At 48.5% G+C, this 27,404-nt stretch overlaps 1 protein-coding gene and 1 pseudogene across 1 annotated transcript; both read right to left on the bottom strand.

Annotated features, from left to right (window-relative positions):
* Positions 1 to 588: 588 nt before the first annotated feature.
* LOC144120207 (uncharacterized) lies at positions 589 to 9,953 on the bottom strand. Its single transcript, XM_077652623.1, has 5 exons — positions 9,944 to 9,953; positions 7,631 to 8,088; positions 3,247 to 3,477; positions 1,483 to 1,614; positions 589 to 606 (listed from the first exon to the last, which is right to left on the bottom strand). Exons 1-5 carry the CDS (start codon positions 9,951 to 9,953, stop codon positions 589 to 591), a joined length of 849 nt encoding a protein of 282 aa, XP_077508749.1.
* A 155-nt stretch (positions 9,954 to 10,108) lies between these two features.
* On the bottom strand, positions 10,109 to 10,251 carry LOC144116740 (U2 spliceosomal RNA; annotated as a pseudogene).
* Between the last annotated feature and the right edge of the window lie 17,153 nt (positions 10,252 to 27,404).

Raw genomic sequence — 27,404 nt, 5'->3', positions numbered from 1 at the left:
TAGATTACATAGTAACTACAGCTATGCCGCATTTATGGCAAAACACATGCTTTCAACTTCTGGTCACTCCCGCGTGCCATCCGTCTCTTGAAGAATCTTCCGGACTGCATCGCAAAGCAGGCTAATCATGACACCTTTAGCGAACATCTACCCAAACACTTCTCTGATAACGGTTAGCACGTCATTTATATACTCCGGATTCGTACAACTTCGTTTTCAGCAGCTTGAGACCTATTGCCTCTTTGGTTCCGTGGATGCGCAACTTTGCTCATTTGTGCCTGATACGTTTTCTTTGGCTTTTGTATAACTCGACTTCGTGCATTTCCCCTGTTTTTTTTCATGACGCAGTTGTTTTTACTTTTATCCCTTTTTGTGAATTGCGATATGTTATCTGAACTCACCTGTTTTTTTTTGTGTGTTTTGCTGCACTTTTACTATTTTTTTATTTGTAACATATTTTGCGCAATGTTCTGTATTTGACCCCACCCCCCTTTTATTTTTACACAATGCCTTTGCGGAGACCTGTGAGGTGTCTTTAAATAGATAAAAAAATAAAGAAAGAAAGAAAGAAAACAAAATTTAAATAAGTCACGGTGATGATAACGCCTTCAAGGGAGTAAAAAAAAATCACCTGAATATAAACAGTGTCAATGAGTCAGAACCTCAGCAATGTCATTCAAATATAATATAAAAATAAATTTGTAGAAAATGCCACTGTTCTTGCTTGACAAGTCGTAAAAGTCGAACTGGCGTGCCAGCTCACTGGCTAACATTGCTTCAGAATTGCTGGTAAAAATGGTGCTCTTTATGAATAAACCTATATCCACAGGATAGTGACTTTTCACAAAAAAAGTTGCATATCTTTCTGCATGCGGAATGGGGACAAGAGTATGCACTGCTTTGGCGAATGAGTTGTGGCGAACTCAGTAGGTCGCAAACAGCAGTTAGTCTGTCTAATGCCATTAAATACGAGCGCGTGACACTGTTCCGATGGCGTTAAAACTTGATCACTAAGTAATTAATGACATTAAACATGACCTTGTGAAACTGGTATAGCACCTCTAACTGTCGTTCAGTTCAACGGACGGTCAACTGCACAGCCGTTAATATCGCCCGTGCGTAAAAGGGGTGAGACACGGAGCGGGCACGCACAAAACCCAACCACAAGCCTCAGTCTTGGATGTTTACCACCTTTTGAAGAGAAACGATCAAGCTGACGTCAACTAACAGCAAGAAGACGTCTCCAGAAATGAATGTCCCGAATGTCCTGAAATTGTAGCGCTGTGGAGATCTATTCGGTGCCGTTACGTATATGCACAGGAAGTCCGCTTGTCATAAGACAAAAGGTTATTCAATGACGCTAGCGGCATTGAATGCGGTATAGCTGTCTTAACAAGATGAGAGTTTAGTGGACACAGTATTGTAGTAGGCGCAGTTGCTTACCTCATGGTTACGGACTTCCAAGAACTGCCCCTCGCTCACTCCATCCCTGTAGAAGACGATCCGAAGAGGCTTGTGCCCGGTGGTGCGGTAGAAAACCAGTAGCAGTTCCTTGATCATGTCCTTCAGGTCCTTGATAATTTCCACACACGCCTTAGCCTTGGAGTCTTCAATCTGTACCCGAATGGTGGCGTGAAACTTGGACGGTACAGAGTCTAGGCTTCCGACGCACGCGGCGATGGATGGCCTGATCTTGTCTCCAGGCGATGGGTGCGACACGTCTGCTCCGATGACGATCACGGGCCTATGTAATAGCTTCGGCTTCTCCTGCATAAGGAGACTATTGTTGATGCCGCCCATCTTGGCGTTGATCTTTTGGCACAGGTTTTGGATGAGCGCTGCGTTACACTTTTGGACCACGTTGTTGTCCAAGATGCATTGTGTGCGGAGGGAGAGCTCAGTTTCTGCCACCTGCTTGATCTCAGCGTAGTTCGTGGCTTTTGTGATCACAGCCACAACCATCTCCAACTGCGGGTGCTGCTTGCGCTGCTCCGTGAGAACGGTCCGCATGGGCTTGCGGTTTGTGTCGAACGTGATGACCGCAAGCGGCTGCGCAATGCGCATGCCCAGTTCTTGGCCGATGCGGATCAGCATCTTGATGAAGTTGTCCAGGCAGTCCTTCTGCGCGAAGCGGCTCACGTTGAGAACAATCCACTGTGTCATCGACATCGCCTTGTAGAAGCGCTGCCCTCGGAGATCCCACGTACCGTCACGCGGCTTGCATATGCTGTTGTTCTCAAAAACCAAAGACGGCGGGTCGAGAATTCTGCCCACAACCTGAGTGGGTTCGGGGTTGATCTTGACGCCGAACTCTCGCAGGTACTTGTCCGAGGTGCTGACCATGTCGCGCACAGACTGACGAATCTCTAGGAAGCGCTTGGCTGGCGGCTTGGCCGCGCGCTTGATCATCTCGGCGGTCTGACTCTCCTCGAGTTTCTTCCGACAGTGCTGGCCTTCGGCCAGCTCGCACACCTCCAGAGGAATGTAGACCGGATGCGTCGGGCTGCCACTCTGCACGCAAGGGAAGTTCGGGTACGACAAGCGCCTGTACCGGCTCTGGAAGTAGTCGGCGACGGAGATCTGACTACCTTCTGATTCAAAATAGATGTCCTTCGCAGCTTCCCTCGTGATCTTCACCACTTTGTACTTGCGCGGGTACGGAAGGTGCGTCACTTTTACGCGGAGTCCTTTGAGCTCCCTATTCAGCCGCGCGTACTGGTTGTCGCGCAATGACCGTAAGTCCGCGGGTGTCGACACACGCCGGCTGTCGCTGAAGAACCTGCACATGAAGTCTACCAGTGGAAGCGACTCGTAGAATGCTGTTGCTGACATGTCGACGTTAAGCATGGGCTTCCATTGGGCGGGTCGAACACTCGCGTAGTAGCCAAACCACAGCTCCCGCCCTCCTCCGAGGTCATTGTGCTCGTTGGGTCCCGGCGGTCTGAAGAACAAGCGTCCAACCGGCGCAAGGTTGATCGAGGGGCTGTGCCTCAAGACGATGTGGATGGCCTGGAGGACTTCCTGGGGCACAGTTTGTACGCGCTTTTGGAAGACGCCATGCAGGGCATCCAGGTTCACGGTGGCTGCATACTGGATCTTGATGATAAACTTCTGGCTTCTCTGGTCTTCCTCGAGGTCGACTGTGAATGTCCGCTCGCGGAAGTTGAGCTGGCGGCGCGTGTACAGGTTCTTGCGGCCATCGAAAGCCGGGATGCAGTTGGCCAGGTCTTGCCGGTACTTCTTTACTACGAGCTCGATGACTATCCTCTTGATCTTTGTACTGAGGCATCGGTAGTTTTTCTGCTCAGGAACCTTGGTCTCCTTGGCAGTTTCCGAGGAGATGTCGACGTCGTAGTGGTAGACGCTGCCGGTCGGTATCTCAATGCTGAAGTGGTTGGCAAGAAGTTGTATGGTCCGGCCCAGCTGGCCATGGGCGGGCCTCCGCGGGAAGTGAGAGGGCAGGGTTCGCTCGAGCTCCTGCGCCGTGATTGGTGGTAATTAGAGCAGGGCATGAAGAAGTAAGTATGCACGCACTGTTTCGTGTGTTGAGCGTCACACAAGTTTGGCCGAATGGTCTTCGATCTAAACTACAGTGCAGGACCGGTTCCGGTGAGTCTTAACGGGGAAAGCCTCCTGCACCCCGTGTGTTGTAGCGAGCCTATTAAAGGACGGCGCTTCAACATTAATATCTTCCCCTGAGAATGTCTTAAATGTTTTGTGCAAGTGAAGTTATCTGCAGCCAATATCTAAATTTCAGCGTCTTCTAGCCTTTCTATCTCCTTTCATCACTCTTTTCATGCTCACAGGTAGGCGCTCTTCAGCCAGCCCTACCCACTCGGCCCCACCGCCGGCTGCAGACGCGTTCGGGAATTTTCCCGGTAATGGTGGGGGAGGGGGGGGGGAGAGGGCTTCCTGAACCGCCGAAACGACACTTATTATTGGCAGCGGCCACAGTAGCTGCCATACTTCTGAATCTAACAGACAGCCACATCTAAACAAAAATACGCAGGAGCGCAAGGAGGAGAAATGCGCGGGCATGAAAAAATCGCTGGAAAGAGCTCGCCAACCTTCGCTAGGGATTGTGGGTTCTGTGCTCAATGTAGGAATATATGGTTCAGGTGTTTATGACGAAAGCTCGTAGTACTTGAGGGAGGTTATGTACACGGTTGGTCAAAAGTTCCGGGGTCACAGGGCTTGCTGCTTTCATCGGTATATCGTGGCACTTAAGGTGCGATTAAAACTATCAAGGTTTGCACAGTATAGAACGATACCTCTTCCGCCCTCTACGGATATTTTGAGTCTTTGGGTGTGTCATGTCTGCCTGATTATACAGCTCAAAAGCAGACCCTATGGCCTGGGAACTTTTGACCTACCCTGTACTTTCCTCGGAACGTATTTCAAAGCCTTGTGCTATCTTGAGCACATATGACAGGGACGATCGGGTCGATTGCAAAATCAAGGAAACGGACTGCGTGGTAGTGGTGTGCATCAAAAGCGAGACAGTAAGTACTAGTTCTTTCTGTGCCTTAATCTATTTATTCAGGGAACCCAGCCCATGATAGCGCAAGAGCTGAAGTATTTCTTCCAAGGTTTCTGAACCACTCAAAGGGCAACTGTGGGCGAGTTTGAATGTTTTAGACGCGGTATTGTGTTCCTATTCGCATAACATTTCTTGGGAGTCAATTCTCTGTGCATTTAAAAGCGTTTTTCAAAATCCTGAGTAGAAGCCCTTTAAACCAGCAAAAGCAAAGAACGCCGAAACTAAAACTGGGTTTCTCCCAAAGAATGACGTCAAGATAGAAGCTTGTCGTCATGCATACTGCCACAAAAACTTTCGGCGCATTGACTGACTAAACTGGAGACTGTAAGCGACAGACCACTGTTTGTGTGAAATGACCAAAAACAAAGGTCTTCATTTTCTTCTTCTTGCGCAAACTCCAAGCAAATATCGAAGGGCATGCAGCTGGTGACGTCACACGTGCAAGGTCGCCCGCAGAAATCGTCCCGATTGGGGCGACAAAATTGGAAAAATTTAATTATTCGTGCTGAAACAAACCGACACCCGGCGGCGAAGCTCGGCACAAGGAATTACCGTGGAAATTTCGGCATTCGTGGAGGCCAACAAAAGACGCCGCAGCTGCCCATTAACAGCGAAAGATGAACAACATTCACACGAATTTTTCTTTGAACTGAGAATGTGCAGACGCGTAATTTATAAAAATCAACAGCTGCAGCCCAAGGAAACATTAATTCGCCAGAGTTGATGTTTGGGCTCGACGGTGCACCATTTCGCTTCGAGTAAAAGAGCATTTAACGAGTGACTAAAAAAGACAATACACTCACCGCGGTGGCTCGGTGGTTAGAGTGCTCGGTCACTGATCCGGCGTTCCCAGGTTCGGAACCGACCGCTGCGGCTGCGTTTCGATGGAGCCGAAACGCTAAGGCGCCCGTGTGCTGTTCGATGTCAGTGGACGTTAATGATCCCCAGGTGGTCGAAATCATTCCGGAGCCCTCCACTACGGCACTTCTTTCTTTCTTCTTTCACTCCCCGCCCCTTTGTCCTTTCCTTACGGCGCGGTACGGGTGTACGCCGATATGAGAGACAGGTACTGCGCCAATTTCTTCCGCCCCCCCCCCAGAAAATTTAATGTGGATTAGCCCAATAATAATAATAATAATATTAATCGGTTTTGGGGGAAAGGAAATGGCGCCGTATCTGTCTCATATGCCGATGGGCACCTTGACCGCGCCGTAAGGGAAAGAGAAAAGGAGGGAGTGAAAGGAAAAAAGAAGAAAGAAGTGCCGTAGTAGAGGGCTCCGGAAAAATTTCGACAACTTGGGGAACGGTCTTTGGTAAGTTGTCAACGCCAATGAACTCTATGAACGCCGCCGGCTCACTTGTTTTATTTGGTTTTTGAGGAAAGGAAATGGCACAGTAACCGTCTCACTGTGCTGGACTCCCGAACCGCGCTGTGAAGGAAGGGGTAAAGGAGGGAGGGAAAGAGGAAACTACATTTAAAGTTGGATTTTGAGGAAATGTGCTGAGGTACAGGATTTTGAGGAAATGTGCTTCGGTGCGCAGCGGCGGAACACCTGTGGCTTGGTGCTACCAGTGGCGCATGGACAGTAAATAAGTAGGGATCGAGAGAGAGAGAGAAATGCGCCGTGTGTCGTCACTGCTCCTCATGCATGCGCAGCACGGCTCTCCAGGAATCACGCGAAACTGATCAACCTGCGGCCAGTAAAGCTTCCGCTTTAAAAAGAATTTCACACGCTGGCAACACAACACTCGGCCGCTGGTGCGTAAGTACTGAACCCAAAGGCTAAACCTGACGACGCACCAATTCCTCGAGCCACCCTTTATCCAGGCGACGACTGAGGCCCTGAACCTCAAAGAAGAAACTGGGAGAATTGAAAATTGGTAATCAGGGATAGGAAATGACGCTGTACCTTTCTCACATATCGGCGGACACCTGAAACGCGCGGTAAGGGAAGGGAAAAAGGCGATAGTGAAAGAGGAAAGGAAGAAATAAATACCCTAGTGGAGGGCTCCGGAATAATTTAGACTACCTGGGGATCTTCAACATACACTGACATCGCACAGCATGAGGGCGCCTCAGTGCTTCGCCGCCATCGAAACGCAGCCGCCGCGGTCAGGTTCCAACCACTCATCTAAATACGGTCGTTACGTCACAAACTTTCCTTTTAAATTTCGCCCACTCGCCTTGTCTATCTCATTGTTGACGAAGGAACCCATTGCGGTTCCCAAACGTTGTTCTCTATCTTGACTTTCTCAGCGGCTAAATCTGATGTTTCACTTCCAGAGAGCCCTATACGTCAATCACTACCACGATGCTTGCTACCCACGGAACTTTTGGTTATTAAAAACTAAGCCCTGCATAGTCGGCTGCAATTCGAGAAAGAAGCGACGGATGCTTTACCAAGGAAGCCTTGCAGCCAACGGCGTCGGCCGATTCTCCGGACGCAGCTCTCAATCTGATTAAACGGTGGTTCATCTCCTTTCATACGCCACTCCCTGAGATGTCACGCAGGTCCAAGAGGATTGACTAACCATGAAGTCATGAGAACCAGTCGACGCCTTTAGCTGGAGGGCCTCTTTCAAGAGGCATATGCTGATTCGTTCTTGAGTTGTATTATACCGGGGTTTGTTCTCGTACCGTCTGTGCAAGTCGATGTTTTGGAAAGGTGATGCTTCCTCTTGCCTTGAAACTAACAGTTAAAGCCCTTTGTAACGAAGCGGTTTATAACGAAACAACTTATATAACGAAGAAATTATGATTGCACGTTTAAGCTCAGCCAACAGGAGCTATAACGAAGCTACGCTTACAAAGAAGTTATCGCCGGAAACATTCAACTTCGTGGTAAAGAGGTTCAACCGCTTTAAAAAGATGCAACTTTATATGGACCGCTGGCATATCAAGCTGCACAGCATGGTTTATAACGAAATAATGGATATAACGAAGGAATTACGAATCCCCTTGGAAGCTCGGTCAACACTGCATATAACGAAGTAACAGCCGCGAACGAACTTTCTACTTTGTTATAACGAGGTTAAACGAGCTACATGCCATGGCCCAAGGTGAAGCCCTTTTCCAAAAACAGTACGCACCTTGATCCTGACATCGTCGCCTGGAGTGGCCTGGTCTCCAGCTTCGGGGGTCTGCTCTGTTACCGCAACGGGCGGCGTACATGGTGGCGAGGGTGGTAGGGCAGCTGCTGCCGGCTGACTGCGACTCACGGCGGCTGCTGCGGATGCAGGCCGCGGGCTGCTGGCCGCTACGTTGGCGTCACCTGCGGCGGCGGCGGCCCCGTAGCTGGGACGGTAGGCGCTGGGCTTAGCGGTGGGCTGAGCGGTGGGCTGCGCGGTGGGCTGAGCTCTGGGCTCCGCTGCAGGGGTCGGGCCGCGGCTGACGGCGCGCGGCTGCGGGCTGGGCACGGCGCCCTGCTGCAGTGCTTGCGCGAACAAAACCCGCGAAGGACCGGCGGGCGACGGAGCAGGAGCGGTGGCACCGGCGGGCGACGGAGCAGGAGCGGTGGCTTGATCGCCACCGCTGGCCGAAGGCACCGCTGCGAGCCGAAAATGCCCGTTTAACGTAGCGTTGATACATCTGCTGCGTTTGCGATCATAGCGATCGTTACGACACGCATATATACACCGCCGAAAGCTGAAGAGTGGACAGCCGTCGCCGGAGCTCTGTTGGTAGAGCACCGGACGCTAAATTCAGAGGTAGTGGGTTTCGGATACCAACGGCAGCATGTGGCTGTTTTCCTTCTCCTTTATAATCAATTATATTTAAAAAGTTTCGCCTTTTTTTCATGGGGGTTTAACGTCGCAAAGAGAGAGACGGAAAGGCGGAAAGGCAGGGAGGTTAACTAGGCAACACCCGGTATGCTACCCTACACGTGGGAAGTGGAACGGAGGGAGAGATAGAAAAGGCAGAGAACAAAGGGATTGATAACTTTTCCACGTGTCCGTCGGCCGCTACTTGCAGGGTACACAGGGCACACACTGATTGTTCACAATCATGCACTCAGTCCTGAGTCCTTCAAGAACTTTAAAGGTGCCTTCAAAGCTGTCCTCTGCGATGAAGGCGTACTCCAAGGACCCAGACTCTTTAACAAGTTTTTGCCGTATTAAGCCCCCACGGATGAACACCACATATTATTTAAAAAAACATCCCTTATGCTTCTTGGTTCGGTCACTGTTGGCCTCCGTCATGCATGTCATAACGAGCACCACTTGTCCCTTCCCTTGTCTGCTCAACGGTAAAAGACAGATGGTATAGAGTACCTAGTCGAGGGTTTGACGGAATGCCGTCTGGTCAGGTCAGCAGAATGAATCTTCGGTTTGCTGACCATGTGAATGTGGTCTGCTGACTTCAGCTAACATATCTGACATGGTCAGTGACCGAAAATTCAGTATACTGTGGTCGATAGCATACGTCGCAATAGCCGTCCCAACTAAGACAGCTGTGCAAGCCGACAATGGCATGCTCCGTGACTACACACGACTAAACACGCAGCGCCCCCAAACAGCGTCGTATACCCTTTGCACGGAAGAACTGAGTGCGAGGCCCTAGCTGTCGCACAGGGTCTTAATTTTCACACAAATGTGATCAGCGCTCCCCCCACAGCAACGAAGAAGCAACAAATGTCCCGCCGCGCATTCAATATATATGCGACAAAAGCGCACGCTTTCCTTCTAGTTGTATACTTGAGAACAAAAAAAAAACAATTTTAAACTTAACTTCGCTAACCCCGGAATTCAGCGAAAACAAGGACGCTTGCTAAGCACCTGAGGCTCGTCCACGGCACCGCTTGCATGGACAGCCGTTCTATAGTATATACACACACGACCACGTGGCTTGGACGTATATCATGGTCTTACACCCCCATCAAATGTGTTTAGGGTCAAAGGTGAACCCAAATGTCACCTAATGTCAAAGGTCAAAGATCAGAGGTCAACGAAAGGTCATGGGTCAAGGGCAGAGGTCAAGAGTTCCACGCCATAACTGTACCACGTACGGTCATACATGGCTAACGTGGTTGGGCTGAAGTTCATTGGAGGCCATTCTCCGGCCTATGCGACGACTGTTTTACCAAACGTGGTGAAGCTTTTCGCTTCGTGTTCAACTGCAGTGCCTTCTTTATTTTCACTACTTTTAAAGGGAAGCCCGTTCCTGCATTCCGCGTCGTAGTCGGTGTAACATATGCTGCTTGACAGGTGACGTGTTACAGAGTGTGACAGGTGACGTGTTGGCAGGTAGTAGCAGAGCAAAGCGTCACCTGACACAGAGAGAGGAATGGACAGCCGGTAGGCGGCTGCTACGGGACGATGCCGGAGGGTCGCTAGCAACGTAACAGGAACCTGCCAAGCGGTAGCAAGCGGCTTGCGAAGAGCTGCGCTCAAAATCCGAATTACCGTCTGTCATAATGGGTCGTCTGTCTGTCTGTGACTGCCAGGAAGAAAGAAAGGAAAGTGCACAGGCCTGCTCACTGGCCCAAGCCGAGCCACAATCGCTACCACGTGCAGATAGTAGCGAGAGTTGAAAGATGGGACAGAAAGACAGGATAGTAAAGACGCGCTAAAGACAAGGCCGATCCCGGAGGTAGTGCAATACCGGGCCAACCTGAGGCGGGAAAAAAGCATCCTTCAAACTCCCCGCCACATTTCCAAATATAAGTCCAACTTTGACCCGTAAGAGATACTCCACGGGTCCGGACAACTATAATGGGGCGTCAATTTTTTTTCATTTATATATCGGGCGTAAATAATGCACCTTTCGTACCGCGGACAACGCTTGCTGTCACGGAGGATGTCAACACATGCTGGTTGTGGGAAACGTTTCCCCAAATCCCTGCCTTTCCTCAAAATCGACGGAGCCCAGAACATCGTCAACGCCAATGCCAATGATCACAATGAACGCGGCGGTGGCGGCTGAATGACGTCATAGCTGTCACGTGGTTTCTCCTCGGTTCAAGGTAAAACTCTCCTACACGGCGAAGCAGCTACGCAAGGTAGTAGTAAAGCATTCCCTTCACAGGAAGGGGACGATTAGATGGCTGCCCGGCCCTATTGAGCTGCGATGTAGGGGCTGCCGCACATGTGGCGAGGGCTGCTTGTCACCGGAAGTACCTGTTGCTAAACCGTCGTCGTCGCTTCAGATGAGGCGGCTGTTGCGAGTCCTTTCTGCCAATCTTTTCTCTCAAATCTCGTTTAACTCTCCAAATATCTGCCCGTAGCAGCGATTATCTCCACATGGTAGTGATTACCTGCACGTGGTAGCTACTTTGGATCAGCTTGAGCCGGTGGGCGGGTTCGTGAACTTTTCATTCTTCCCTAAGTCTCAACAACGACAACAAAACTCTGCCACACATCGCACCACACAGCGGGACGCCAAGCTGTTAAGCCGGCTTGATTTCACCCGGGAGCCCCATAGAGTGCGCACTCATACCTAGAAACAAGAGACACGCAGTCGCGATAAACAGCGACCACAATCCGGGGAAAGACAGACCTTTGCTGAAAATTGAAAATTGGTTTTTGAGGAAAAAAAAAGACGCAGTAACCGTCTCGCATATCGCGGTGCACACCTGAAGCACGCCGTAAGGGAAGGGATAGAAGGACTGGGTGCAGAAAGGAAAAAAAGAGGTGCCGTAGTGGAGGGCTCCGGAATAATCGTACATATTAATATTGTACAGCACACGGGACCCTTTGTGTTTCGCCTCCATCGAAACGCTGCCGCCAAGGTCGGGTTCGAAACCGGGTACTCCGGATCAGTAGCGACCCGCCGCGGTGGCTCAGTGGTTAGGGCGCTCGACTACTGATCCGGAGTTCCCGGGTTCGAACCCGACCGCGGCGGCTGCGTTTTTATGGAGGAAAAACGCTAAGGCGCCCGTGTGCTGTGCGATGTCAGTGCACGTTAAAGATCCCCAGGTGGTCGAAATTATTCCGGAGCCCTCCACTACGGCATCTAATTCTTCCTTTCTTCTTTCACTCCCTCTCTTATCCCTTCCCTTACGGCGCGGTTCAGGTGTCCAACGATATATGAGACAGATACTGCGCCATTTCCTTTCCCCCAAAAAACCAATTATTATTATCAGTAGCCGAGCGCCCTAATCACTGAGCCACCGCGGTGGGTAATCCGGATAGCCCAAGCAAAAAATGCAGTGGAAACAGATTGACACACAAACTCGATACTCGAAAGACGTGGGCTCGATCCCGGCCGCGGCGGTCGAATTTCGATGGAGGCGAAATTCAAAAGGCCCGTGTTCTGTGCGATGTCAGGGCATGGTAAAGAACCCCAACGTAGTCGAAATTTCCGGAGCGCTTCACTACGGCGGCTCACATAGCCTAAGTCGCTTTGGGACGTTCAACCCAAATAAACCATAAAGAAATCGTAAACCATAAAGAAATCGTAAGTACGGTGCGGAGCTACGGAGGTGTTGCTATGCACCGAGAACGGACTAAAACGAGACGGGAGCGCTCGGAAACGTGCCGTGGATCAAGGCACTGATCAAGCGGAAGAGCGTTCCAAAGCACCTGCTCCGTGTCAGGTCAGCAGCATGGCCGGAACACACAGGCGCACGGGCGACGCGTGCAGAAGCGCATGCTCGAGGAGCGGCGAGCCGCACAGTGCGCATGCGCAAGGCGAACGTTCGGCAAGGCATTCTCGGCAGGAACGCGCCGCCGGTCACAAATGCGCGGCTTGGCTGGACCCCCTTTTATTTGTTCTATCAAAAAAAAAAAACGACGTGATGCGAAGCGACGCGATCCTCAGTCGCTTGCACGTGAACCAACCTTAACGCGATATAAAGGCTCTCGAGGTCTCTTCGGCTCAACCAAACCAGGCATTTTTTTTTACTCTCAAGTCACGGTCACTCACGCTCAAATAAAAATGACGGTGCATAATAGCGAAAACAAACGGGTAACGAAGCTCGTGAATTTCGTTCAGCCTTCTCGTTAAAATTTAATGCTTTAGAACACAATCATCCTAGCCCACGAGGCTAGGCCTAAAGCGACCACCATGTGACGCCAGACGAACAAAGGGATCGAGCGCCCAAACGACAGCGGCGAAGGCCACAGAACCGAAAGGAAATTCGCTACGCACCTGGAGGTCCACCAGCTGAGTCGTTTTTCTTCTTGTCTTTGCGCTTTCCTTTCCCCATTTAGATAGCGGGCCACAAACACAAATGTCAATCACCGTAACGGACGTCTTGACGGCCTGCCGAGCCACTAAAGAAAGGCAAAAAGGCTGCGTTGTTACTCTTTTATAGTGACCTTTTCCGCTCCGTGATTCGCTCATATGCTTCGCCACGAGCTGCACGTGTTCCGTCGTCATTGGCTGTGCTTGGAGACGTCATGCGCGTGCCGGGTCTGCTGCCTCCAAGAACGCATAAAGAAAAAAAAACTATGGAACCAAAGGAAATCGTCGTACGATACCGCGTTACCACTGCTCCTTATGGGACCGAAAAGCCCCGGCGCGTCTCGAACACGCGCGCTGTGGAACTCGAAGACAACAAGTGGAGGGGGACTCCGCTTCGAAACCCAAGTAGTCCTAGAAGCTACTTTGCTGCGAGGGTCTAGTTCGGAAAATACAGAGGCGCATACCAAGCTCACGGGCGTACAAAGTGAGAAAATGGGACGAGTGCTGCTAGCATTCATTCCCCATTTTGTCCAAGTCCGTGGTTTCAGCTCAGAGATCCACATAAATGAGCTACCAGAAAGCGGCAAATAAAGAGCTGTAGCGATTTGTCAACATTTTTGGCTTTTATTTATGTCTATCTATTTGTTAATGCATCTGTTTGATTCATTTTATTCCCACGTGCTAACGTGGTTAAGTCTCGGATTAAGGAGTGTGTTTTACTGCCCACATGTGAGGCGACCGTCTAATAATTGGTTTTGGGGGAAAGGAAATGGCGCAGTATCTGTCTCATATATCGTTGGACACCTGAACCGCGCCGTAAGGGAAGGGCAAAGGAGGGATTGAAAGAAGAAAGGAAGAGAGAGGTGCCGTAGTGGAGGGCTCCGGAATAATTTCGACCACCTGGGGATCTTTAACGTGCACTGACATCGCACAGCACACGGGCGCCTTAGCGTTTTTCCTCCATAAAAACGCAGCCGCTGCGGCCGGGTTCGAACTCGGGAAATCCTGATCAATAGTCGAGCGCCCTAACCACTGAGCCACCGCGGCGGGGCGGCGACCGCCTGAAAAATTGGGTTTGGGGGGAAAGAAAATGGCGCAATATCTGTCTCACATATCCGCGGAACCCTGAACCGGACCGTAGCAGAAGGGATAAAGCAGGGACTAAGAGAATGAAGGAAGAAACAGGTGCCGTAGTGGACTGCTCCGGAATAACTCGGACCACCTGGGGATCTCTAACGTGCGCTGACATCGCACAGCATACGGGCGCCAATCTCAGAGTTTATGTCGAGTCGTTGCGGTGGCCATTGCTCCCGAAGGAGGCCCCCGATGCACGGTTCGCCGGTCACAACCGTAGCACTCGCTCGGCAAAGAGGAGCCGCCAAACTTTGACGTCTCCCTTTGTGCGAGGCGAAAAAAAAACTCAAGTCGGCGACGCTAGGCCAGGCTTAGCTCAGCCGGAATATCTGATACGCGTCTCGCTGGAAATCTCCAACGCCGGCGTTTGGTGGTATTGTATCATCGCAGGCATCCATGTCCAAAGTTATACATTCCCTAAGGTATCCATGTTGTTGCGATTACAGGACGATACAGGAAAGTGCACGGGCCTGCCGACGGGCTCCAGCTATGCGTAACCATGCAATGCCGCGTGCAAGCAAAGGACAGTTCAGAGGTGTGAGAGGAACTACTGAAAGAAAAATGGTGCGCTCGATCAACTGCGACCGTAGGAGCGACGGTGGTTCTGGTGGGGCGCTATCTGTAGAGTCAGTTGTGTGGCGTTCGCAAGATAGCGACAGCACGCGTCACCGCGCTCATGCAAGGATAGTGCGCTCATGTAAGGATAGTGTTGTGGACGTGCCCAGCGACGGCTGCTATCAGAAAACGGCTCCTCAGGGAGGTGGGCCTGCGGTGGAACCGCGAAAGAGACTTCGTGAAGTGGACAATGGACAATCGTTTCATTAACAACCTCTGCGACTACCTCAGCGCAACGGTTCTTCACTCCTTCTTTTAACTTTCAATTCCGTGCATTCCTTCCCCCTTTCCTTTTCAACTTATGCCTCATGGCACACTTCTCGAATAAAAAAAAAAAGATAGCGCCGAGCGTTCCTTAGTGATTCGTGGGAACGAAGCCTGGCAGCGACGGCGCCGTTTCGATATATACGCGAAATTATGTAAAGAACCGTGTGTGTTCGGAGTTACTGCAGTACCCCTATATACGATGGCCACGTGTGACTTCCAGCCGCTTTTAATGCTGGCTATCAAATTCAGGGAAAGCGCCGAGTAGAATGGCAATGCAGTCGCCACGTTTCGCTTGATGAGCGCGAACTACAAGTGTAGTTTAAATATTTAGCTTAAACGCTTGTCGGCACCTCGTGTTCGGAAAAGAGGCCACGCTGGGTCGAACACTGCTGCCTACCACAGCAACGCCAGCTTCAAGGAAGCGCCACGTGACGTTTTCTTTATTTTGTATGTTAGGAGCAATAGATTATGGTTTAATACCGTTGCCGCAGCGTTTCTTGCTTTAATTTTGACGTTAGGAACGCTACATAAGGGTGGAACTCCAATGGCGCAGCATTGGGCTGCCACAACACCCTTCCAGACGGCTCCTGTTCGAATGTCGTATAGTTCGCAAAGTGCTGAGACCCTATGCCGCTAGGAAAAATTTTTTTTGAAAAAAGGAAACTGTCCCCCTATCCTCCCTTCCTCTCCCCTCACCTCTTTCATTTCATTTCTCAATTCTGTCTGCTATCCTTTATTTCCGCCGCCCCAGCTCAGGTGCTTCAGTATCGATGGCACATGCAGGAGCTAGCAAAAATCTTTTCTTTCCTTTTTACTATGATTTTAATAAAAAAAAACACTACCACCAGAAAGGAAACGGCGTAGTAATCGTTGTTATGGAGGAAAAACGCTAAAGCGCCTGTGTGCTGTGCGATGTCAGTGCACGTTAAAGATCCCCAGGTGGTAGAAATTATTCCGGAGCCCTCCACTACGGCACCTCTTTCGTCCTTTCTTCTTTCACTCCCTCCTTTATCCCTTCCATTACGGCGCGGTACAGGTGTCCAACGATATATGAGACAGAAAATGCGCCATCTCCTTCCCCTCCCCCCCCCCAAAAAAAAAAGCAATTATTATTAAGTAATCGTCTCACTTCTCGGTGGAACAACCCGCTTTCAATCTAGCGTCCATTCGAAAATAGAAGCGTTGGTACCGCCGTAGCGTTCTACTGCAATAAGGTGGTGGTTACAACTTTATTGCCACAAAATGGAAGGAACTAGCTGGGGCTCGTGCGAGCTCAGGGTAGCAGCAAGCCGGGGGCGACCTCTTGAGCTCGCTTGATGAGGGCCAGCTGCGTTGTTTTTCTTTACGTGACCAACAGCTTGACCCATTCCCCCACCGAGGAGGCAGGCAAGAGTGTCGTCAGAGCGGGTTTGCAATAATAATAATAATAATAATAATAATAATAATAATAATAATAATAATAATAATAATAATAATAATAATAATAATAATAATTGGTTTTCTGGGGAAAGGAAATGGCGCAGTATCTGTCTCATATATCGTTGGACACCTGAACCGCGCCGTAAGGGAAGGGATGAGGGAGGGAGTGAAAGAAGAAAGAGAAATAGGTGCCGTAGTGGAGGGCTCCGGCATAATTTCGACCACTTGGGTATCTTTAACGTGCACTGACATCGCACAGCACACGGGCGACTTAGCGTTTTTCCTCCACAAAAACGCAGCCGCCGCGGTCGGGTTCGAACCCGGGAACTCCGGATCAGTAGTCGAGCGCCCTAACCACTGAGCCACCGCGGCGGGTGGGTTTGCTAGCGCATTCCCGTAATATATGGTCTTGTGTGGCATGCGTCCCGTCACCACAGTGCGGGCATGCAGGGTCATATTCACCGTTGGTGATTAAGCATAACTGGTAGGGGCTAAGAATGGCCTTTGTTAGTAGGCGTCTGAGTGCCGCGGCTTGCGCCCTGTCCAGGTCGGGGTGAGGAGCAGGATACATGCAACTTAGTCCGCGATAACAGTTTGTAATCTCCGCGTACGGGGGAGGCACCTCGGCGGGGGCATCCGCTCCCGAGAGGCCTCCCGTCCCCCGGTTGGTGAAACCTACAGTAAGCCACTTTCAACTGTGCGTTTCTTCGAATGTCTGGTTTGGCGCTATCTCCCCTCTGGTCATTTTGCCGTGAGCCTGGATCTATTGATAATAATAATAATAAATCGCCTCTATTGTCGCCATTTCACCTCCTTGAGAAGAAGGTTTCTGGACGAGCCCTTGCAGTATCTTGGCCTTAATTTGAGCACCCCGCTCTTGCTTCCATTGGGCGCCACCGCACTTGGGTACATCCACAGATGTTTGTACCGTTGTTCAAAATTTCTTGCTGGAATCTCAACGACTGTGTTGCTAAGTGTTGCAATATTTCCTTTTCTATCCACTAATAATCTTTTAATTAATTATTCTTATTTAATCCCTATATTTTTTTCACATAAAAACTCATCCCTTTTCTGTTCATGCCTTTCTTGAGTTAGAATCCATCGGTGTTTCACTCCCGCGTGCTTTTCTTTTGCTTTTACCGAGTACAGGTGAATAGCAACCTCTGCCTCTGATTCTTGGCCGATCCCCTAGTGTGGGTATGTGCCATCTTTTGATGGGACAACAACAACAACAACAACAACAACAACAACAACAACAACAACAACAACAACAACAACAACAACAACAACGACGACGACGACGACGACGACGACGACGACGACGACGACGACAACAACAACAACAACAACAACAACAACAACAACAACAACAACAACAACAACAACAACAACAACAACAACAACAACAACAACAACAACAACAACAACAACAACAACAACAACAACAACAACAACAACAACATTAATGAAAACAAAAACAAAAACAACAACAACAGCAGCAGCCGCAGCAGCAGCAACAACAACAACAACATTCTTTCCAAGGTCACCTGGATAATATGAGCAGCTTGCATTCATAGTGAAACGCGGTGATTTATGTAGTGTTATAATTCCTATATCTCATTCAACCCTTATGATGATTGCACGGATTTTATTGTTAGAGTTGTTGCTGGAAAGTGCAAATGGAAGTGTTTACCGCAGAGTGCGGGCAGAAAATTGGGTCAGTGAAAATCGCGCTGGAAGGCATTTGCCCCTCAAAAGACTGGAAACTTGAAAGGCGCTCAAAGTTTTGTGATTTAGCTTACTGACTTCCTCCATCCCTAAAGAGGTACAAGCGCCAGCGCCGCTTAGAGCTACCTCTCCGCGCGTCTAAGAATGAAAGTTTCACTGGTCGCATGACATGGGGGGATCAAAATTCTCTTCGCTGTTAAAAAGTTTCTGTCTACTAGAAGAAACATGAAGAACCATTGCAAGCAGGGTAAGCCTGGCAGAAAGCACAGTATCAGACGGATGAAAATGACCTTTTCTAAGACCCACAGTCGCTGGTCGGTGTGAGAGCTTGTCCATATTCCGGCGATAAAATTTTACTCGAGGTACAGAGATAAACAATGCTTTCTGTTTTTTTCTTTTATTTAAAGCGAAAAGATTCACTATACGCTAGGTAAAGCAGTCGTCGCGTAGGTCGGAGAATGACCCTGAACGACCTTCAGCCCAACCGCTTTAGCCGTGTATGACCATATGCGGTACAATTATAGTGCCGAACCCTTAACCCCTGACCTTGACCCATGACCTTTAGTTGACCTCTGATCTTTGGGTTGATCTTTGATCTTAAGAACATCCGATGGGGTGATTGAAGCCTATGATGATATCCGATGGGCGTGTCGTAAGACCATGTGGTACCAAGTCATAACCACGCGGTCGTGTGGGTACATAAATATAACGGCTGTCCCGAGGGCGTAGCGGAGTTGTCATGGACGAGCCTCAGACGCTTAGCAAGCGTCCCTGCTTTTCGCTGAATTCCAGGGTTAACGAAGTTAAGTCACTGCAATTTTTTTTCCCGCGAAGCCTCGCAAGATAGCGCTGAAAAAAAGACATTGTAGCTATGATAACAAACACTGGATGAGGTATAGGAAAGAACAATGCTATCGGACGACAGCGAGGATTATTCGTCGCGAAGCTTTCTACGCCCCATCTGTCCATTGTTTTATCATCTCCTGTCCTCTGATACGCATGTACATCGACGACAGATGTTTTGTAATTCATTTAGCCAACTCTCTGAAGCTTATAATGAAGAGACTTGGCTCCCTACTGTCCCCGGCGTATTGTGTAAGCCTATAGCGCGTGACGAAAGTAGAAGGCGCCGACCAAAAGAAAGGATGGGATGACGTTTCGGCTCCCCCACGGGAGCTTTCTTTTGGTCCGCGCCTTCTACTTTCGTCATGTACCATCCCGACCAGACAGGTTTCCGTCAGATTCTAGACTTCGAGCCCTATAGCGCCCGGCGCACAGTTGTCAGGATGAAAACTGAACATGAAAAGTGTGCAGTCTCTACTCCTTGAGTTCTATCAAACGAATCAGTGAACAAAGGGTACTGGACACACACAAACAAGGACGACCCTTCAAGTCCTTCTTTGCGTGTGTTGACAATGACTGACCGATTCGGTAATAAACGCGATCCCTTAAAGAAGCAATCAAATTGGTTATATGGTCGCGTCATGTGGTTTTGGTGCGACGATACGGCACTCTCAACCAATCCGGACTTTCTTGTCACAACGCCGACGCCGGCTTTCCCGCCGAACGGGGCCTTTAATGCCACTGCGTTAATAAATCGCAGTAGATGGAATCGCAGCAAACTGTTCCACGTCGATCACAAGGCGACCACTTTGTTGGGGTTATTTTGATATGAGCTTTAGTGCAACACGCGTAGGAACGACCTGTCTCAGGCAGTGCCGAAGAACGCTGTTTGCAGTGCAGTGATTGGGACTGCCATGAAATAGGCGAATTATTTGAGAACCGGCTACATTCACTGCGTAAAACAATAGCTCCTCATGCAAGAATAGTCGCATTATGCTGCAGTAGCTTGCATGATTTACAGAGCAATGAGAAGCACCACTCAGTAACACTGCTCTTGTTGGAAGATTATGAGTATATGTACAACCACGTAGATCGCGTGCTCTCTGAAGTCATATCATCAGCCACGGCTAACTGCGGGTAAGAGCAAGGGGATTTCACCCATTTACTGCGCATATAACATGAACCGTCGCGTCGGCTTTGTGGCATTGGCTGTCCGCTGCTCATCCCAAGGTAGCGGGAACGAGTGCCGCGGTCGCGGTGGCGGAATTTTAATGGAACCTCAGGTGGTCTAATTTAGTCTGGAGACTTCCACCACGGCGTCCCTCCTAGCCCGTGTGGCGATGCGGAAAGTTGAACCCCACATAAGCACCTATTTGAACACTAAATTTCCTGATTGCAGCGGAAAAAGAAAGGCACCGCCTGCACTGAAGTGCACGGATTGAAACTCACGGATAGCCTGTGGCTTATTGGCGGAAATGTAGAACACACGCCGAAGAAGCTAAACAAACGGGAAAAAACTTCGCTGCTGTTTTCACAAACATTCTTCGACGTTCACATTAGATGTAAGCGACAGCAAAAGTCGAAAGCATTGTTTGGTTCGTGGTTTATGGGGGTTTAACGTCCCAAAGCAATTCAGGCTATGAGAGACGCCGTAGTGAAGGGCTCCGGAAATTTCGACCGCCTGGGGTTCTTTAACGTGCACTGACATCGCACAGCACACGGGCCTCAAGGAATTTCGCCTCCGTCGAAATTCGACCGCCGCGGCCGGGATCGAACCCGCGTCTTTCTGGCCAGCAACGGAGCGCCATAACCACTCAGCCACCGCGGCGGCTGAAAAGGCTGAAAGCATTGTAAAGCACGCTTTAAAATGGTAGCACTACTAGGGAACATTTTTTTTTCAGAAGGCAAAATCTGGATTCTCATGCTTACATCTCACAGAAAATCAAGACACTTGCCATCCAATAATATCGAACCCATTTATTAACGTGAAACAGTAGAGTAGGAAACAGCACGTCAATGTATTAGTTCACACACACACACAAAATGGAGAGACCTACGGTATAAATTCGAGCCGCAGGCGGAGTTTGTGGCTATCGATCAAGCCATGCTCGCCCAATTTCTGAACAGGTATCTTATCTGACCGTCCTAAAAACACAACTTTCTTACGATATTCGGCAAGAGGTCTAGTTAGTTCCTGCGAAATTGCACTCTCTATAGCCAGTTCCCTTGTGCTGTCGCAAGGGTTAATGAAAAGCAGCTTAATCTTTTTCTCCATGGGCCACTTAAGGAACCTGTCGAACAAGCCTTCGATCATATATACACGAAGCCAAACCTTCGAGTCACTAAGGCATAACCTGGGTACAATAAGGTACTCATAGTGTTAGCTAGGTCGGCCATCGTTACCTGTAAAATGCTGGGCAGAAAGTGGTGCTTTCGCGCAAAATTCAGTCCAGTCTTTTATGGTCTATTCGTACGGTACGGATTTGTTCAGGAAGTCGTTAGTGGTACTGAGAGACGCTACAACCAAAAGTTCCATAGCTTTCACTTCGTCGTCTACTATCTCCGTTAGCTTCTTGGCTGTCTCCGAAGATGACGCTCCGGCATCAGCGAGCATGCGGTCGTCACGCAAGGCTTCCACGATGCTCGCCTTCAGACCCCGGACGTTCCGCTGACACTCCCGGCTGATCACCTCCTTCACGGCCCGCACGATTCCCGCCATCGCCTGTCTGATCTCCGTAGGGACTTGACCCCAGCGCTTATCTAATGCTGCCTCGGTGTCCGCCCGGCACAGAGCAGCAGTTTTCAGCACTGCGGTACTGAGGGCATCAGACACCATGGTGGACAACGTCGCCATCGCATTTTCCATGTCGAGATGTTCCTCCAGCAAGTCTAGCTTGGTATGCATAACGGCATTTTCTTCAGAGAGTTTGTTCAACGCTGCTTGCACTGCACGGTATTCAGGAAAAGTGGCCTCGGCCTGGGCCCTAAGCACCGGAATACTATTTTCCAGTGCGACTATCGCTGTATCGGCTGTACTGGTGGACTGCGTTGCAAAGGTGCTGCCGGCCTCAGGTCGAAGGCGGTCCTCGAATGAATCCAGCTTCCTACGCACGGCAGCATTGCCTTCCAATATTTTCCCCAGCGCTTCTTTTACTTCCATAAAGGCGTTGGCAAAGTTGTCGTCCAGCGGTTGCTCCTGTGGGCGGGACGGCACAGAGTCGCACTCCAGATGTTCCGCAATGTCCCGATGCAAGACCTCCTCGCTGCACCTGGTACAGCTCACGGCGTGGAATTGGCAGGCGTTGGTAAAGTGCTCCAACATGGCGGACGCCACACCCTCGTTGTCGCAGCCGTGCTCAGTGTTCCAGCAGCGTACCTTTCGGTTGAGGACACTCTCCCTGCCGATGGTTGTCCACGCCACGTCATCCTCCTGGAAAGGCTCTTTGTCCAGTGGGCAGTGGCTGCGCTTGGCACCGACGCCGTCGTAGCAGGACTGGCAGAGCAGGTGGCGACAGGCCAACATGGCCGCCGAGGAGGGAACGAGACAGCAGACACTGCACACTCTGCTCGACGGGAACGGGTACACGAAACACGTCGGCCGCCAGTCTAGACCGGTACCTAAACCGAACACTGCGCGCTAGCGGGTGCCATGGCTGGAGACCACTCACAGGTGCCCCACGTTCGAGTGTCTCTCTCACAGCAGACTGAGTGTGGCGTCTGCCCTTCAGCGACAGTTATCAAATATTCCGTTGTTCATATCAGATACGGGAAAGGGCGCAGGAGAAGGAACGCTCGATTGCAAAACAATCCACGCGGTATGGAGCGAACGGGTCGATGACTACAGCAGCGCGTATGGGATGCATTGGCAGTAATTACACAATATATGCGGTACTTCGGATTTTCTTCATAATTAACATGACGGCTGTAAAAAGGTCGTTTTTAAACAATGCGCGGCACAGGCACTTAGAAAGGGAGAAAATGTTCGGGGACCCTCATGAAAACGGATACGAAGCGGCTGGCGAGTGACACCTGTCATTCACAGCGAAAATCTCGAGTTCAAATCATATCAAATCAACTCAAATCAAATTTATGTCTGCCTTCAAAAGGTGCAGAAAGCGGAGGCGCAGAAAAAGCTGTAAGACTGAGCTTGACAAAGCCGCAGCCCCTTTCGCTTGGCAGCGACTTGACAGCATGGCTTATAAAAGAAATGCAATTGGTCAACGTATGAACAGTTATACAATATTGAAACTACAAAATAAAGTGAGACAGCACTATACAATATTAAATCGACATTCACACTCGATAAACACAGATAGCGAAGGAAAAGAATAAACATATTCTACACCTCTACGTACATACCGCGCAAAGATTTTTTTGACGAACAAAGTTATTATATGCGTATGTATTTAACAGGGAAGGAAGAATGAATTGTAGGCGTTCTCTACTTGAATTTATTCGAGGAGTCGGCACCACCCAAGTCTCCGCATACCTTGTCGTGTAGCTGGTTTTTCGGGCATTAATTCAGCAAGGCTACGTATATAGTTTACATTCCTACCTGTTTCAAGTTAAAACCGTATGCTTAGACGATATTTTTACAAGTTGTAAATCTTGACCACACTACTTTGTAAAAAGAGATCCGTGCTTGGCGAGTCCCAGAGGGCACTGTAAATAAAACGAAGCAAATCTTTCTGTTTAATACAGACACGTTGAAGACAGCTATCCGTGGCTGTGCCCCACACTAAGTGGCAGTACGTTAGATAGTAGTAGAAAAGGAAATTATAGAGGAGTAGCTTTATTTTTCTTGGAATAACATATCTCAGCCGACTTATGACCCCGGTTAGTTGAGCCAGCTTCGTTGCTATAAGGTGCACGTGGTGATTCCCAGTCATGTTGGTAGAAATAACTGCTCCTAGACATTTTAATTGTTCAACCAAATCTATACACCGCGAGCCTAGTGTGATCTTGATGGAGGAAGGAAGCACTTTATTTTTAGGACGAAAAATAATAGCTTGTGTTTTCTTATCATTTATACGCATACATTTGGATTCAGACCATTTTTGTAATTCAGTCATGGTGTCATTGCTTTCCTGAACAAGGAGATGAACATCATTTTCAATAAAAAAAAAATGCTTGTGTCATCAGCGTAGATAATAAATTTCGCAGCGGGGTTAATGGTGGAGATATCATTTACATACCTATTAAAAAGTAATGATCCCAATATACTGATTGTGGGAGACCAGAACTAATACGTTTCAGTTCAAATTTCATATTGTCTATGCATACAGCTTGTTTTCTGCGCGATAGATATAATTTCAGAAGCGTCTGGGTCTCTCCTCGAATACCATAACAGTCTAGTTTTTTTAGGAGTATACAGTGGTTGACTACATCAAATGCCTTCGAAAAGTCTACGAAGACACCAATCACGAAGGCCTTCTTTTGAAACGATGTTAGTATATATTCACTTTGCTCGAGTAGCACAAATTCGGTTGATTTATTTTTAAGAAATCCAAATTGATTTGGAGACAAAAGGTTATGCTTGTAAATGAAATGAGACAATCTTGCATGTAACACTTTTTCAAGTGCCTTCGAAAAGATAGGGATTATAGATATTGGTCTACAATTTCCCAAAACGTCACGGTCGCCTTTCTTATACAGAACCGTTACTTTGGCTGTTTGTATTTTGTCAGGAAATGTACCGGTAGTAAAACACGAATTAAATATATTCGCAAGAAGGGGGGCAACAACTGCTACAATATGCTTCTAAGGCCTGACTTGAATGCCACCAATGTCGCAGTCATTGCTGTTATTAAGGTTCTGTATAACTGATATAAATTGTTCTGCCGTAACCAGGTTCAAAATATTGTATTATTACTGTAGGAACTATTATATTGTAAGTTGTAAGGAACTTGTAATAATATAATGTAAGTTGTAAGGAATATACTGTAAGGAACTAATTTATTGTAACTAATATTGTAAGTTGGCGCGAAGATCTGAACGCACTCTGCCTTCAGCTAATTAACATTTACTAAAGCTCTTTATTCCTGATGGCCTGGAATAGGCGAGGTGTCTTAAAAACCTCTTTCAGATCAGTTCCTGCACCCCCGACACTAATCCTGCTTTAGGAGTGGTTAGCTATGATTTTCCTACAAAGCCAGCTTTATTGTAGAATTGTGAACACATACTATTGTCTGAGATGAAAGTGAAACTCTGTCTCCGGCCCTGATGGCATTGCGTTTCATGTGTTCAAATCCTGTACGCCTACTGTTGTAAAAATTCGGGTTGTCTCATTCGAACTGTCCCAGAAATCAGAACTACAGTCAGATTGTAAAACACATTAAATTGTTCCAGTACAAAACACAATGGTTCTCAATGTCCCCTTTCAAATTACACTCCCGGCATTTCGATACCAAGTGCATGACTGAATTCTGCATAGCTCAGGAAAAGCGAAGGCTCAACCCAAAGACGACTCAATGGACTTTCAAGACTTTAGAACTCTATGGGACATGGAAGCATGCATGAAGGTGAAGACATCATTTGATGGCCAGAGCGCATTCTTCGCTCTGTTGTCGGAATACGTAATATCTTCCAGCATTTACTCCACAAAACGGAAAATTATTTCTCACCCGAATTCTCAACACGGCTTCAGGGCATGCCACTCCAGCGCGACACAACTGATTTCAGTTTACCTATTACATTTCTTTACATTACATGTTTTTCCGGCAGACAAGGTGACAGCATGTTGGTAGTCTTTCTGAATGGCCTTGGCGCTGTTCTGGGTTCATTTCTTTTTCTTTTGAAACTCTCCTAGCTTGGCTTGCCGAATGGTATACTGGCATAGCTTCAAGTTCATTTGGCAAAATTAAACAATAAAATTGTAATAAATCGAATAGAATCAGAAATAATGTCGACCCTGTCAGGTGCCCCGTCGGGGTTTGTATCGAGACCCCTTTCAGTTTTATCAAATATTTAAACATAAGCTTCGATATGACAGGACAGAATGAATTACATGCTGGCGATCGCAATGCATTATAATGATTTTGATAATCACGAAGACGCCACTGCATAGCAGTCAGAGCTAAGCCGCACTTTTGCGCTCTGTCAAAATTGGCATGTGACAATAAGTAGTGCGAGTTTCTTCACATGCGGGCTTGAGGGAAGCGCGCGTACGTAGACAAAGATGACAGGTATAACATAACTAAACTTAAATAGTAATGCAGACAACATAACAACAAAAAGCTGGCCCGGCAATTATTGAGTTAGAAGAAATTCCAGCAAACCAAGAGAGAGATAAATGTATACTGATTAAACGCCAAGAGAGTTCGGCAGGAAAGATGGATATCAGGCCTGCTAATCTGCACTGGGAAGGGAAAGAGGAGAAAAAAGAGGGTCGTCATAGGTGAGCATGTGGTGAGGAGAGAGACCAACCATGATCATACCCAGCAATTCTGAACAAAAGCATATTTGAGCGGGAAACCGTTTATGACCTAATTTTTTTTCATATAATGCAAGATTTCACTACAACGATCAATATATCTGCAGATCAGCCGACGACAGTCTCTTTCTTTTCTATTCACGTTTTTGTGTTCAAGAGCATTCCCCATTGTTTTCTATTGCAGTCTTACCTTTTCGATGCGATCGATTGACGCACTGTAAAGGAAATATTTTTACTTCATATCAGAAGAATGAACTATTGCCTTTGATATTTTCAAATTTTTTCCTCGAGAAAGCTGGACCTCGAATGGTCAGAGAGGTACTACACGTTGAGGGCATGCAGCTGCGGCGTAGTACTCCGACTCAGTAACCCTCACTAACATGTTGGAAGCCACTCGAAATCATGCAGCGCGATTCGTAAGAAACTCCTAATATATCATGTTAACATTAACATCACCGTGCTTTAAAGAATACGATGAAATTGGAAACGCTTGCGGTCCGCCGCAGCGTAGCAAAAATATATTCAATGTTGAATAACGTAGGTCACAGTCATATTTGCAATCGACCGCTCCGTTTTCAGGGTCCGCGAAAAGGGTGCTTGAGGTTGGGTATAATACGTTTGCATTATGTAGAGTACAGGCCACCGAGTGTTTATGCCGCATGCACGACCTCAAATGCGGAGCGATCATTTACAATTTATTTTGAAATTTTTAAAAATTACGAAAATATCTTGATGACAAGCCTCAGTACTCGGGCTCCCGGGTGGCATGGGACCAACGCACGGGGGAACAGTGCCGCCCCTGTGCATGCGCGTGCTCGCTTGCACCGAGTAACACGTACCCCTAAATAAGGTGGAGGACAGGTATACAACGCTGCCAACAACCTCTCACGCTGAATCCCTTCATTCCCACAGGAAGTCTAGACAGGTACACCCAGTACCTCATGTAGCGCTCGTCCAGGAGGAGGAATGTATTCTCCGCAGATTACGAACTCACTTTTCCACAACAGCCGGGCCACACCAGTAGAACCCTGTGCCTTAAATAGAGCCAAGAATTTCAACGTTGTGAGGCAAAATTCACATAATTTCACATTTTTTGAGCATTCCAAAGCCCTCAGAGGAGCATTGTCATGCCTATCGGCTCAGCGAGGACCCTGGCCCAAAATAGGGACTAGTCGAAACACCCCACGTCACAGCAGGCACCGCGGGACTGCTGGACTAGGCGTCCCACTTAAGGCACCCAAAAATCTTTATCGTCAATGAAGATGTGTTCGCTTGGTCTTTAACCACCAGCTCTAGCAACA

Source organism: Amblyomma americanum, chromosome 1 (genome assembly GCF_052857255.1).
Source record: "Amblyomma americanum isolate KBUSLIRL-KWMA chromosome 1, ASM5285725v1, whole genome shotgun sequence".
Taxonomy (NCBI): Eukaryota; Metazoa; Arthropoda; class Arachnida; order Ixodida; family Ixodidae; genus Amblyomma; species Amblyomma americanum.
Note: the sequence above shows the minus strand (reverse complement) of the source record. Positions and strands in the feature narration are given on the sequence as shown.

Bases quoted from the DNA above. Each gene is read 5' to 3' on its own strand.
- LOC144120207 (XM_077652623.1), bottom strand. The intron at 3,478-7,630 runs GTGCGTACTGTT...ATCACGGCGCAG, and splicing joins GCGACGATGTCAGGATCAAG to GAGCTCGAGCGAACCCTGCC. The intron at 1,615-3,246 runs GTAAAGAAGTAC...ATTCGGGTACAG, and splicing joins GGATAGTCATCGAGCTCGTA to ATTGAAGACTCCAAGGCTAA.